We start from the raw sequence: 14842 nt of genomic DNA, 5'->3' as shown, positions 1-14842 counted from the left end.
GGCTTCCTGGCCCTACAGGGCACATTAAGATTCAATCATGAAATTCCAGCAAAGGTAGTCAGTTACCATTCTTGTGTTTATGCAAACATCAGGCCAAATTGAATACAGTAGATAAATTAGTCTTGATTTGGTTTTTTTGATAACCATAGAGGAATTTTAAGAAGAAAAATCCTATTTCAATAGAAGTTGTTAAAGCTAAAATGGTTTCTTTCCCTTCCACCGGACCATTTGTTATAGTTTGTCTCTGCCAGGTCACAAGCCCAGCTCCTTCTGTATCCAGAACAGCAGGGAGCCTGAGTGGAAGGTGACCTCTAACCAGACACACCCGCTACAGATCACCCTCAAGAAGACAGCGGACCTCGCCAGACCCCTTGTAATCCTCCTAATGCTGTTGACTTTCGGCCCTTGCATTATTAACAGACTAGTCCAATTTGTCAAGAAGCGTATAGGGGTAGTTCAGTTGATAGTTCTGCATGCCCAGTACAGGCCTCTAGCAACGGTGAAATAGAAATGCAGTCCATCTCATGATTGAGCCGGAAGTTCCAAGACAAGGGTGTCCTGAAAGGACAGAACGGGACTGATAGCTGTCCCTAACTCCTCTTCCAAGAAAAAGCCACAGAATGTATCAGTTACTCAGCCTGTCTTTATCTCAGCCAATGGGAATGCAAGGGAAACAAACCCAAGGCCAAAAGTATGTTGACCACCCCCCTGTCTTTGTGTAACCAGACCCTAGCTGCAACCTGCCCTTGGGTCACTAGCCCCTGGCCCTCACTCAACAACCAGAATCGGCCAAATCAGTAGTCTGAGTGTGCCCCCACCCCAAGCCCTATAAATTCTTTGTTCTCTTGGGACTTGGGGCTCTCTCGCATCCTGCCGCTGCACCGGTAAAGGAGGCAGAGGGACCAAGCCCAGGCTTGAATAAAGGCTCTTTGCTTTTGCATTGGACTCGGCTCCCTAGTGGTCTGTCTTTGGGGATCTTGAAATCTGGGCATAACAGCCCCAGTGATGAGTTGTTGAAATCAACCAAGATCTCTCAGCACAGGAGCCTCCGTGGGGGATGCAGCGGTTCTCTGGTCCTGTGGCTGGCCCTGGGGTATTGGAGAAGGCTGCTCTCTTGGACGTGCCTGCCTTGGCAATCAACGCTTAAAGTGGGCACTTGCATTACAAAAGGCAGAAAGAAAGAAAAAAAACTCAGGAAGGGAGCTTCTCACTTGCAAGCCTCCTTTCCCTCGCTTTCTGCGGGGAACTGAGGCAGAGACCTTTCACCTCTGACCTTACTGAATTTAGTCTATGCCACCTGAAGGGATGCTTTAGCCCCTCCCCACCTCACCCTCCACCCCCGTTTTTTTAAAATGAGGAGACTGGATGCCAGTGACATCCAGCTCCTTGGCTTTGACCTTTCACCTCCCTGGCCCTCAAGCATAGTTTGTACATATTTAAGTAATACTATTGTAAATGAAAAAGGGGCTGTGGCATAACCTAACAAGTTCAGGGGGCCACAGGCAGGCCTGATAAGCTCAGCAGCCACACAGGATGGTCTGATCCTAAATCCCTAACTGGGCAGGCCATAGTAGGTAGTCCCATCCCAGGACTACAGCATCCTAGCAAAGGTCAGCCTTTACCTCACGTGAGTTCTGTCCACTGTTCTTACACATCGAGGGTAACAGACCTTGGAAATGGCACAGTAATCACCTTTTAGACCCTCGAGGACACAACACAGGTACCAGAACGCAAGATCCCCAGAACCCCTCATGGTTACCTGGTCCCCTGATACCATCTCTATGTGCTGTGTTAATGACTGGTTGTCCTGTCCTGCCAATGTAAACCATGTTTCTCTATTTTGCTTTTTATTCAGTCCTAGGGATTTGCCCGCTTTGCTTTCTCCCACCTCCCTAAATCTGTCACCAATGATTTGATGTATCCTCCTTGTTTTTTTTTTTTTTTCTCCTTTAATCCTAAATGCATCCAAGGAACTGAAAACTGCCTATTTCCAGAGCATTTTCTCAGTCTTTGAGATTTTGTTTCCAGGCAAACTTTGGCTCAAACTCTTTCTTAAAATTTTTTATAGGAATTCATTTTTTTTTCTAATTTTTTTTATTTTTTATTTTTTCATTTTTTTTATTTCAGAGAGGAAGGGAGAGGAAAAGAGAGATGAAACATCAATGAGAATCATTGATCGGCTGCCACCTGCAGGCCCCACTCTGGGGATCAAGCCTGTAACCTGGGCATGTGCCCCAATTGTGAATCAAACCGTGGCCTCCTGGTTCATAGGCTGACGCTCAACCACTGCCACAATGGCCTGGCCATTTATTTATTTACTTGTTTATTTATTTTTTAATCCTCACCGAAGGATATTTTTCCATTGATTTTTAGAAAGAGTGGAAGGGATGGGGAGAGAGAGAGAGGAGAGAAACATCAATATGAGAGAAATGCATCAGTTGGTTGCCTCCCGAATGCACCGGGACAGGGAATCGAGCCTGCAACCGAGGTACATGCCCTTGACCGGAATCAAACCCTGGACCCTTCAGTCCATGGGCAGATGCTCTATCCACTGAGCCAAATGGGCTAGGGCAACTCTTTTTTTTTTAATGTGTTTATTGGGATGGTTTTTAAGAAGTTTATTGATTTTTAGAGAGAGAGGAAGGGGGAGAGAGAGAAACATTGATGGCACAATATTGATCAGCTGCCTGCCTCCTGCACACCCTCTACCAGGGAAGGAGCCTGCAACTTGGGCATGTGCCTTGACAAGGAATCAAACCAGCAACATCCTGGTGCACAGCAACCTCCTGGGAGAACGCCCACCCAACTGAGCCATACTGGCCAGGGCTCAAATAAGCTTTTATAATACTTTTCTGTATGTTGGGAGTTCTCTTGTTGGTATCATAATAAAATGAGTTATTCCAAAAGTGTCTTTATGGCATTTTTCCTGGAGAGTCAATGTTCACAAAAATGACATTTCCTTGTTCTGGGGCAATAGGTCTGTTTGGTCACAGTGTCTAGGAGAGATGTTTCCTCATCCATGGCTGCTGTCCAGACTCTGCATCCTCAACCAGGGAAAACGCAGGCTCCGAATAGGAGCATGAAGTCATCAGGTCCTCCAGGAAAGGTGGTCCCAGAGCCAAGGCAACAGGAAAGGTAACCACTGGAAGCCCCTGAGCTTTTGTCTGACAGTTGGGAACACAGGCCTGAGAGGGTGGGATTTCACTCCAGGTCTCCTGAGTCCTTTAGGTAGTGTTTGCATAGACTTGCAGTTTTAACAGCCTCCACTGCCCCGAGGCAGGATAGCAATGCCAGCTGTAAGCCAATCCTGATGGTGTTTATAACCTAGTAATTTGTATAAGCAAGTTCCAGTTTTTGATGATGTGGAATAAAAGATGCCTCCCCTCTCAAAAGCAGTTCAAACTTCCCTGGTGCCTCTTACCTAAAGAAGGTAAGCGAAATCCAGAAGGCCTTTTGGCCACTGGATTAGAAATGAGAACAGACCAGGTGTACTGGAGAACAGGTTAGACTGTGATCTGGAACCTCCCTTCCTCTGGGACCATGATCCCCATCTCACCCTAGAACATGCACCAAGGGTCACACACAGGACCCTGAGGCACTAGAGACCCCAGCGTGAGCAGGTAAGACCTGGATGGGAATCGGAGGTTCATGCTCATGTGTGTGGCTGTGGACAAGTTCCTTACCTTTGCGCCGTCTCAGTTTTCTCACATGTAGAGGGGGGGTGCCAGTCGCCCTCTCTGCAGGGGTTGTGACGCTCCAGAAAACAGAACTTGCCGTCTCCCTCTCCTTGCCTGCCCCTCTCCAACAGGCTCATAGTGCAGCTAATTCAGCAAACAGTCCTTTTCTCTTTAAAAGAGGAAGCAGGGCACACTCAAGGGTTTCTAGGTGCTGGGCTCGGGCAGCCTCATGCTGTGGGTGAAGCCAGTGGTGTGCTGGTGAATGTGTGGCAACCGGCTCTTGGAGGAAAAAGAAAGCCCAGTCTGTCGGGATTTGCACCACCAAGGATACCCTGCCCGGGCCGAGTTCCAAGCTCCCACTGAATGCAGAGTGGAAAAGAGGTGTGGGCAGCCCGCTCCCATGAGCCAGGGCAGCAGGTCCTCGAATGATGTTTCGTTCAACATCTTTTCCTTACAGCGTTGATGAGACACAGTAGGAACTTAACTATTGCTTATATCAGTCTGTGGTAAAATTGGTCTCGATATACGTCGTTTCCCTTAAAGTCAAAGAACCTATCATGACATTACGGGAGGACTTAGCTGTACACACCACTGGCACAGGAATCAAGTCACTGAGGCAGGTGGCCACCCCTGGCCAATCAGCTGTAGCTGGGATGGGGTCATGTGACCAAATATGGCCAGAGCCCATCCTTTCACTGCATAGCAGGCTGTGGGAGGTCAATTTCAGAGAAAAAGATGAGTGCTGTGAGACTACTTAAAACATGTTTTGGCTTCTCGTCCGTTTCCCCTTCTGATGACACACTCTGGCTTCCTCCTGGGGAGGTGCTGCAGGTGCTGGGGCTCAGAACAGGGGCTCTTGGCCTGAGCCACCAAGTATAAACGTTCCGGTCATGTGACTGGTTCAGGGACCGAACTTCACCCAGTTCAACCCGGGAAGACCCACTCAGACTTTTGCTGGGACTTCTGGGAGAGACAGGCTTGACTGCTGGGAACCTGAGGGCTGTGAGTTTGGAGCTGTGGACTCCACAGGAGTCCAAGGGTGAAGCTGACTGGGAACAAAGCCAAGTGGAGAGACACTTCACTGAGTCCTGAAGCTGACCTGACCCTGCCGATGTCCATGTTGTTATGTAAGCCAATAGACCCTCATTTGCATTGGGCGTTCTACACCCTGCAGCCATGTCTCACGTTCACAAGACCATGAAGACTCAGAGGAGTGAGCTCCATGGTGACTCATGTCCAAGTCACTTCTGTCTCCCCCATAATGCCTAGCACAGGGCCTACCTTGATAAACTTTGGAGGAATTAATTCCTGCATTTCCCTCCTGCAATCAGAACACTGACCTCCATGGGGCAAACTTATGTGAAGGGGACTTTTTTCTTTTTAATATATTTTTTTACAGAGAGGAAGGGAGAGGAATAGAGAGTTAGAAACATCGATCAGCTGCCTCCTGCACACTCCCTACTGGGTATGTGCCCGCAACCAAGGTACATGCCCTTGACCGGAATCGAACTTGAGACCTTTCAGTCCGCAGGCCGACGCTCTATCCACTGAGCTAAACCGGTCAGGGCTGAAGGGGACGTCTCGATCCCCTCAGTCACTGGAATAGCTCCCACAAATCTGGGCACTCATGATGGTCCCCCAAAGAGGGTTGGGAGAAGCTGCAGTGAACCTCACCGGTGGACTCCATGCGTCTGAAAAGGCTTCAGAACTAGACAAACTGGGGCTGAATTTACGTCCCTCTATTGCAGCATGATCCTCGGCAAAATACCTCTCTTGGCCTGCTGCCCACTTCATAGGGGGTTGTGAGGTAATCAGCACCATCTCCCTCCAAGTCTGGGGGGGCGGGGGAGGGGAGAGGAGCAGTGGAAAGGTGCCCCCCAGCCCCGCCCTCGCACAGAGCACGCCACACACCACCGCCACCCGGGTGCAGGTATGTTTATTCTTCACAACAGAGAAATACAAAGAGCAGAGGGTTTAGAATTCCTGTGTGTCTTGCCCCCTTTAGTGTTTTTCCCCACATTGCATTTTTTTCACTCCCCACCCCTTTTCTTAAATGTAATGCAAACCTCCTTCCTGACGCGTTGAGGGGCGCCTGCCCTCACCTCCCTGCCACCAAGATGCAGACTGAGAGGCCAACAGACTGTTTTCTCTTTTTTAATAAGGTAACTAGTTCTAAATAAGGTGGCCTGGAGGTCCCATAGAAAAAGCAGAGGGTGTTAACAGTGTGTATAACAGCGTATTTACAGGGTAGTAACATGCGGACAAAAGCTACAATACTGAGTATCAGACGACGCAAGTCAAACAAAGGGGTGGGGGCGGGCGGGGGCAGAGAACCCTGTGGGAAAAGAAACCCCAGGAGACGTTAAACTGGTAAATCAATGGTGAGTTAAGGCTTAAAAAGTGTATAAAAATAACACAGTTAATATTCAAAACGGAACTCCAGATACAGAATATATAGATGAGTTTCTGTCTAGTTTTTTTTTTCCCGGGGGATGGAGTGGGGCTTCTCCGGTCTCTGTACATGGTTCCTATATACACGGACACGCATGGCTTTCAGATCGGGGTGTGTCTGTGGGGGCTGAGGGCAGGGGCAGCTCCTGGGACCCTCCTTTCGGAGGACCCCTTCCCTACCGAGGGGCTGAGGGCCTGGGCTGGGGGTTCCCCCTCCATGGCAGGGAAGACAAGTAACCCCTCCCTGGGTAATGTCCCATCTGGAGGAAATGATGGAGGGGGTCCTAGCCCCAGACCCACTCCCTCCCCATCCCCCTGCCCACAGTCTGGGATGGTGGGAGAGGTAGCCAATAGGTTTCCTGGCCAGCACCGAGGTAGACTGGGGTGGTCTTAAGGGCATTGGGGGTCCAGGTCTTACCCAGCCCACCCCGCCCCATTTCCCTGGGCTGCACCCAGCCCAGCCCAGCACTGCAGCCTTTGGTCCTTCTGATCCCCCGGCCCCTCTCGTTTTGCCTCCTGAAGTCTGGGCAGCTCTGGTGGCTGCCGCCTCCCTCTGGTCAGTGATGCTCAGGGTGCAGCTCGAGGTCCACGCTGGGCACCCAGGGTGAGGGGCTCGCTCCAGCTGCCACCTGCCCCTTCCACCAGCCCCCCCCACCCCCCCCTTTGCAGTCCAGAAACCCAGGCCTGAGCCTTCCCTCAAGACCTAAGGCCATGGCAAGAGGCGGTCCCACGCTGCCCTCTGGTTCTCTGTGTCCATCTGTCCAACTCTTAATTTCTCGGTCTTAGCAGCACCAACTTCTTGGCCAATAAATATCTTTTTGTTATTTCCAAAACAAACTTAAAAAAAACAACAACAGTGAAGCAAGTGAAGGGTGGAGGGAAAAAGAAAACCCAACAGAGAGAGGTTCAAAGTGCTCTGAGATCGTCTTTGGATGCCACCAAACAGTCCAGTATCTTGCGGTTGGCCTGGCCACCCGGAGCTGGGCCGGGCAGGGCTTCTGTGCCCAGGCTTTCTGGAAGGTCAGGAAGGTCATTGCGAGCTCGGCTGTTCCTGGAGGGCCCTGGAGGGGGTCGGGCCTGGTGCTGCCCGGGTCTGTGTCTGCCAGTGGGCAGGGCGGCGCCTGGGGTCGGCTCAGATGAGGGAAATTCGCACCGGGATGCCGGGGGACTCCGTCCTCTGGGGCGAGTGATGGCTCACCAGGTGCTCCACCACCGTGTGTTTGGACATGTGCTTCATCAGGTAGGTCTCCTGTGGGCAGGGATGAGAGAGCATAAAACCAACAGCTGGCAGGGGAGGCAGAAGAGGCTGCAGTTCCCACAAGGAGCCACTGGAGGGCGCCTTGGCAATGAGCCAGCCAGCGAGCAGCCGCAGCCTGGGGAGCAGATGAGCATCCGCCTAGGTTCCAGGCGTGCTGCATCCACAGGCCTGGGGGCTGGCTCGCTGACCAGAGTCTGACCCCCTCGTGTTGGCTGGAGAGCTCATCCCTCAGCAGTGCCCACCTGGCAGTGCCTAGGGCCAGGCCAGCTGCCATTTACCAGCGAGCTGCAGCGAAGTGTGCTGGCTGGTGCTCGCAGTGAAGGTGGAGCGCAGGCCTGGGTTTCAGCCTGGTTCTGGATAAGTCACCTCAGCCCTCCAGGCCTAGTTTCCTCCTCTGCAAGCAGGGGTGGGCAGGAACAATCTCAAAGGGTTGCTAGGGTGATGTGGATACCGATCTTAGCATGCAGTAAGTGCTGAGGGAACCATGCCTTCCCTGGCTTTGCATTTCATTCCAGGTGGTGGTGGGAGCCCCGGCCTCTGCACCCCTACACTGGACCCTCCCTTGAGGAGAAGTGGCGCCTGATTTGATTGGCGAGCTTGGAAGCATAAACTGGGCATGCTCAGCTCGTTCCTTGAGTGCCCCCCACAGGCTCTGCTGAATCTGACTTGAGGCACCCAAGAGTGGGTGGGCAAGGTGACCAAAGGCCCACCTGCAGGCCCACAGGCCTCACACTAGGCTGCAGGGTGGCACTCTGGTTCCCACCTGCCACTCCTTGGCCTCATACCTCAATCTGCTCAGAATCCGGCAGAGAAAACCCTCAAATGTGGTGGCCACATGCTGTCACACAACATCAGAGGGAAGCAATCAGCAAAATCCAAACTAGGAAATGACTCGTCAATGAATAAATTGCAAAGAAAAAAAAAAGGTAGGAGTCAGGGGAGCCAACAGATTAAAAGATATACTGACCCAGTGCAATGTAGAAATCTTATTTGGATACTAATGAATAAAATTCTAAGTAAATAAAATTATGGCATTGGTGGGACAAACGAAAATGTGAATGCTTCCTGGGTATTTGATGTTAAGGACTTGGACTGAATTATTTTGTGGTATTAAGAAGTATTGTAGGTATGTTTAAAGAGTCCTTATGTTGAGACACTAAGTGAACCTTTAGATGAAACAGGATTGGCTGAGGGTTCTGGGAGCTGATGGGAACACGAGGATTCACTATTCTACAATGTTTCTTTTATGTATTACAGTAGTTTAAAAATCAATCTATTAATTTTTCTTGTTCAGTCAGGCCCAGTTCAGGGTGGGGCCTCAGGCCAGGTAAGAGCTGACCCCCTCCTTCCCCCCAGAGTTCAGACAGATCCCCTCTAAGAACCCCAGCTATGGATGCTGGAGGCACCTCCTCTAAGAGTGGGGGTGTAGAGGAGGGTCAAGAGCTTGGGACTGGGACTGACTGAGGTCAGAAGACTGGGGCTCCTAGGTCTCCGGGGCTCCCCACACAAGCTCCCTGGTCCCTGCAGGGTCTGTCCTCCCAGTCGCTCCTCTGCCTCTGACTCCAGGGAAGGGAAGCGCCAGGTGCTCGGCACTCAGCATGCTACAGCCCACTGGCATCAGCCACAGACTGCTGACCACCCGCCTGTCATCCCTGCGTCCCCTCCAGCCAGTGTGACCTTTCATACTCTCCTAGCTGGCCCCTCCCGATGGCTTCCCATTCCCCCTAGAAAACATCCAGACTCCCGCACAGGCCACACAGCCCCATGCGACCCATTTTCTTCCAGTTCCTGGAACACGCCTCGCTTGTTCTGCCTCAGGGGCCTTGCATCTTCTGTTCCCTGCAGGGAATGTTCTTCCCCCGCCTCCTGCTCACCTGGCTCATTCTCCTCCAAGGCCTCAGCTAAACGTTCCTTCCTCAGACAGCCCACCCAGACCTGTCTCTCCTTCCCGCTCCGTTCTGTCCTCCCCGCTGCTGTCTTTCAAAACACACTTTCCTTCTTAGCAATGGTCCTCAATCAGAAGCGACTGTGCCCCCCACGCCCGGGACATTTGTCAAAGTCTGGAGGCATCTTGGGTTGTCACAACTGGGGAGGGGGCTGCCAGTGGGCAGAGGCCAAGAATGTTGCTAAGCATCCCACAATGCACAGGACAGCCCGCCCCAGCAGAAAGTACCTGCCCAAACGCCAACACGGGCCGAGGCTGAGAAACCCTGCTTGGAGCGATCACCACAACTTGTCAGCACATACTTATCTGCGTGGCCACTTATTTAATGTCTCCAGCAGCCGACTCGAACCTCCCTGGCAGCCAGACATCTGTCTGGTTCATCCTGGTTCCCAAGCGCCGGCACAGGCGCTCAGTAAACCCTGAGTAAGTGTGTCAGCTGAGGCGGCCGAGGGCCAGTGGCCAGCCTGTGAGTTGAGAGCTCTCCCTCCTCCGCTGACAGCTGAGGAAACTGAGGCTCCGAGCTGTCTGTCTGGTACACACGGGGGTCTGTTACCCAGAATATCTGATCAGCCAGAAGCGCACACACAGTGACTCACCTGGACTCCCTCTTCTGAGGTCTGAAAGGCCCTTGTTTGGGAAATTCAAACCCAGGGCAGAGGGCTGGATGCAATGACCCTTCTGGCACTGTCCAGACCTTCCCTGACACCTGAGGTGGCTCTAGGCAAAGTCGCTCTGCCACCTTGTGGCCGTGATGGGGGTTGCAGCTTCCCCAGAGGAAGAAGGCCTTTCTCCCTCCCTGACTCCAGAAAGCAGGGTACCAAGTCCCCCCACCAAGGCCTGGAGTATTCTGGGGTCTGGCAGGAACCATGCCTCTGAACCCTAACGGCCACCAGGGAGCTGGGAGCTTGGCCTGGGGCTGCCTGAAAGAGAACTGGGAACAAGCCCTGGCTCTACCACTCACTGTGACCTTAAGGGGGCACTAGGAGCCCCGCTGGGCCTCAGTTTTCTTGTCTAGAAAATGGCAACTGTCAGAACTGATCTGAGGAGGAGGAAGTGGAGGCCGGGGAGAGGAGGAGGCCCCGGGGAGCCCAGGCACTCACAGAGGTGTAGGCCCGCCCGCACATGCTGCAGCAGTAGGCCTTGGCGTGCTTGATGGCGTGCGCGGACAGGTGGATCTGCAGGGAGGCGGAGTCCGAGTAGGCCCGGTAGCAGTTGGGACACTTGTAGGGCTTGTCCTTGTTGTGCTGGCGCTGGTGAGACTGTGGGGAGTGCAGGACGGAGTCAGGGGCCAGCAGGCCTCGCCCAGCCCCAGCCCCACCCCCTGCTTATGCTCCCTTTTCAGGTAACTGCACCTGTTGGGCAGGGGCAGGTGGCACTCACCTGGAGATTGGAGAGCTGAGTGAAAGCCTTTTCGCAGCCAGGATGCGGGCACTTGTAGGGTCTGTCGCCTGTGTGGATTCTGCAAGGGGCAGCCCAATGAGGTGGAGTCCGGCAGATACCCCTAGGCCAGCTCCGGCCCCTAAGCCTTCACTGGCCCGCGCAGACCTCTGGCTCCCAAGCCTCCCAGGCTCCACTACACAAGCTCTCCCCAGAGCGAGCCCCAGGCAAGAGCTGGGGTCTTCAAAGGCCACCCCCTCTTTCTCTGACCAACCACTGCCAGTCTATGATTAATGCCTTCCTGCTCCCCAAGTCCCTGCTGAGCCCAACTCTCCAGGGGCACCCACCCGGAGACCTGCCCCGACCTCCAGCTAGTCATGGAGGGCTTGCTGGGACTGCATTGGCCCCGGTCTTCTAAAAGGCCCACCTGCAGGCCACCCCTGAAAAGAGCACAGGCTCCCAGCTGCTTTCCCTCAGAAAAAGGAGACTCCTCCCTTTGATTGGCCCCAATATCTGTTTCCGACCCCTCCCCATGTCAGGCACGTGTCCATGATGGCTACACGGTCACTCCAACTACTGAGAGAATGCAGGACAGGGTGGCCCTAAAGCTCAGCCCCTCTGTGTCCTTCCTGTGAGTCCCTTCTGATCCCCTCATTCCGGGTTCTCATCCTGGCTCCACCCCTTACTAGCTGGGTGACCTTGGCAAATCACTGAGCCTCGGTTTTCTCATCTGCAAGATGGGTGCAAAATCCAGTCCCTCCCTCACTGGGCCTTATGAAGATAGATAATACATGAAAAGGGCTGAGCCTCAAGTACTGGCACACAGTGAGCACTCAGTGAACACTAGTATTATTATTCATTCATTGAACAGTTACTACATCAGCTACCTACCTCTGTGAACAAAACAGACAAAAACCACCGCCTTGTGCAAACAGGCAGCAACACACAAGTCACATGTGGGAGGCAATGCGTGCTGTGAGAACAAGGTGAGGTGATCACGAGTGCAGGGAGGGGTGCAGGTTTAATCAGGGGACCAGGGCGGGCCTCACTGAGAGGCCACTTGGAGGCTGATGGTGTATTTTCAGTTGAAGTCTGTGGGCAACACATGCCCGCCCTACAGCCAGGTGGGGACGCAGGTGGACCGAGGGGAGGTGTGTGGAGGGGGCCCTGCCCGCTCTCCCCACTCAAGCCTCCTCCTGCCACCTGGACTTGCCTTTCACCACCTGTCCTGGCAAAACCTCTGAGCCAAGCAGGCGGGGAGTGAAGCGCTGGCTGGGTCTGAACTCGTTCGCCTACTTTACAGAAGAGCATTAGGTGCAGGGAAGACCCAGCTCCGGCCTCCTGGTGGCTCCTTCCCTAGGCCCGGGCCACCTCGCCAACTGCGTTTGCTCTGCCCGTCACCACTCTTCAAGCAAACTGAGGCCCTGGGCCAGGCCCCATGCTGGCTGGGCTTGAATCAGGGGCGCTCCCTGCCATCAACAAGCCCATGACACAGAGACCGCCCATTGTCAACACCGATGAGTCCAAATTCCTTCGTCGCTCAAGGCCCTCTGCCGTGGGGTCCAGCCTCAGCTCCCTGCTCCCAAGCGCCCCACGTCCTGGTCAGAGAACTACGTCTCATCGATGCTTCTGATGCCAGCCCTGCGCCCGTCGCCTCCTCAGCACGGGAGGCTGCCCTCCGACTGGGATCCGAAGGGCAGGGACAGCCCGGACTCGGGTGCAAGGCCAAGTGGAGCTGGGCTGGCGGGCCCTGAGGACCCCTACTCTGCCTGCACGTTTCTGGGTGTCACATTTTGGGGACATCATCCCAGGCTCCTGCACCCTGTCTCTACAATGGAAGGACCTTCAGAGTCATCTGGACCTACCGCCTGATGCCAGAATCTGCTCCATTCCCTCCCACCTTCGCTCCCCCCAGGGCTGTGGGATTCATTCAGCAAGAGATCTGGTGACAGAGGGGACTAAAGGGCCCCAGGATACGCACGGATTTTGGCTGAAACCCCACAATACTCACCCAGAGTCCCCACCTCCCACCACTGCTCGAGTCAGGCCTCTCCCCTGCCTGCGGCTCAGCCCCACAGGCCCCGCTAGCATTCCAAGTTGCCTCCTACCCCCAGTCCTTTATCCAGGCTGGTCCCTCCTCCAAGAACAGTTCCCTCAGCAAATACCCAGCTAAACCCCCCACTCCTGTTCTCAGTATAAAGGCCCCTTGTTTGAGGCAGCTTTCCCTGACCCCCAGACTAGGCCTGGCCCCCACAGCCCACCCCTCAAGCAGAAGTCATGCTGTCACTTTCTAGGCGCTGATTTCTTGGCTGCCTCCTCGATCTCCTTCACCACCATCACCCCAGGGCCTGGCAGAGAGGACTCAACACACAGTCATCGAACGAAGGAAAGTGAGTTCTTTCTCTGAAGGCAGTCAGCGACAACAGTAATATGCTCAATGTAATCAACATCCACTCACTCCTCAGGGGTATGTCACACGTGTTTGTTGACTGACTCATCGATGGTCCTCTGGGGACTTTAGGTCTTTCCTTAGTGACCCAGCCAAGACCTCTTGACCAGGAAACCCCCCTCTAGCCTTCTCCCCCAAAGCCCCAGCTGCCTGGCCCCCTGCCTGGCCCCCAGCCTCTGCCTCTCCCCTTCTGATGGCCACGCAGCAGCGGCGGCACATGCCTCTGGCCTTGTCGCATCCCTGCTTGGCATCCACCACCGGCTCTCCTCTTCCAGGACGGAGTCCAAACCCCCTGCCCCAGATTCAAGGCCTCAGTTCCTGAAGCCTCCCCTCTGCCACTGCTCTCCCCAGAGGGGCATCTTCCCAGCCTCCCCCAGCACATGTGCAGACATCCCCCCCACCCACCACCCCCCCACCCCCACCCCCCCAGCAAGCCTCTGAGCCTTTGCTGATGCTATTCCCCCGGCCAGGAACAGCCTTCCCCTCTCTCACTAGGGAGGGCTATGGGCCCTTCACCACCTGACCCAGATGATCGCCCCCAACCTCCACCACATACTTCCCTCTTATGAAGTTTCCACATCCACCAGCCTCCCGGGTTGTGGAGGGAGTTCCTTTGGGCTAGAGCCTGCCTCTGACCACGGATCTGTCCCTGTGTGTGGCCCTCCCTCTTCGGGGAGCCACTTTGGAAGAAAGAAGGACCAGCCTGCCCGTTCTCACGGATACTGGCCCCAAAGCTCTTCAGTCCCGGAGTTTCAAGTCAGGACCAAACCTTCAACTGCAGCGCCAGATCCCTCCCTTGTGGGGCACCTTCCCCCTGGGGAGCACCCGCCACCGGCTCCCTCGCCTGTGGAGATGGAGAGCTCACCACCGACCCCAGGCGTGTGGATCACAGGGAAGCTGAGCCGAAACGGGTGCCCCTCACCTGCCTTTCCACCCCAGCCCCCAGCCCCGGGCCCCAAATCTCCCTTCTGCCTCCTCCCAGGAGTGTGACCTCAGACAAGTGACTGCCTCCCTGAGCCCATTTCCTCGTCCCCACAACAGGGGTGACAGTCGCATCGTGAAGACTGGAGGGAGCAGATGGCTTCCATGAAGGTGTTCACAGAACATTGGTGTGGTGTTAGTTTTTAATACATTCATTTCTATTTAAGATAAACAGTTTATGAAACACACCAAATGGGGAATTTATCCCATGTTTAAATAAACGTAAGGGTTCATTCGTTACCATTTCTCTCCTAGGTAATGAAGCCCCATCATAAGGAATGGCTTCAGTCAGGTTGTGCTTTGTAACAGCAACGGCGGCCTTCGTTCATTGCTCAGAGTTAGTTGGCCTTCCCTCCCCATGGCATTTTTCAGGTTTGTTATGTCTTAGGAGGAAACCCCAGTTCACATTGTCTGAGGGCTTGATGGGCACCTTGGGTGCAAACCGCGACGCAGAGCCGGGCCCACGGGCGCGTTCTGACCAGGAGCGCAGGTGGGCACCCGCAGTTTACGGGGCCTGTGGATTTCCGGTTGCTTGTTGTGTTGCAGTCTCCAGTCGTATTTTTAAACAAATGTCTACTTCTGAAAACACTCAGATTCTTAATAACTATCAGCGCTTGCTTCTGTGTGCATTTTCGTATGGAAAATAACACAGTAATTAATACATGAAAATACAAGAACCAACTCTGTGCTTCGTGTAGTCACAG

General features: G+C 53.9%; 1 protein-coding gene across 4 annotated transcripts in view; it reads right to left on the bottom strand.

Moving 5' to 3' along the window:
• Positions 1-5597: 5597 nt before the first annotated feature.
• Positions 5598-14842, bottom strand: part of ZNF362 (zinc finger protein 362) — a 37567-nt gene continuing 28322 nt past the window's right edge. For all 4 annotated transcript variants that reach the window (XM_036349232.1, XM_036349231.1, XM_036349234.1 and 1 more), the window contains 3 exons: positions 10712-10790; positions 10432-10590; positions 5598-7377 (listed from right to left, as the gene is read on the bottom strand). In XM_036349232.1, coding sequence (XP_036205125.1) covers positions 7261-7377; positions 10432-10590; positions 10712-10790 — 355 coding nt within the window. In that variant the 3' untranslated portion in view covers positions 5598-7260. The remainder of the gene's footprint in view (positions 7378-10431; positions 10591-10711; positions 10791-14842) is intronic.

This window comes from Myotis myotis, unplaced genomic scaffold, assembly GCF_014108235.1.
Source record: "Myotis myotis isolate mMyoMyo1 unplaced genomic scaffold, mMyoMyo1.p scaffold_m19_p_2, whole genome shotgun sequence".
Taxonomy (NCBI): domain Eukaryota; kingdom Metazoa; phylum Chordata; class Mammalia; order Chiroptera; family Vespertilionidae; genus Myotis; species Myotis myotis.
This window is presented reverse-complemented; position numbering and strand designations above follow the sequence as displayed.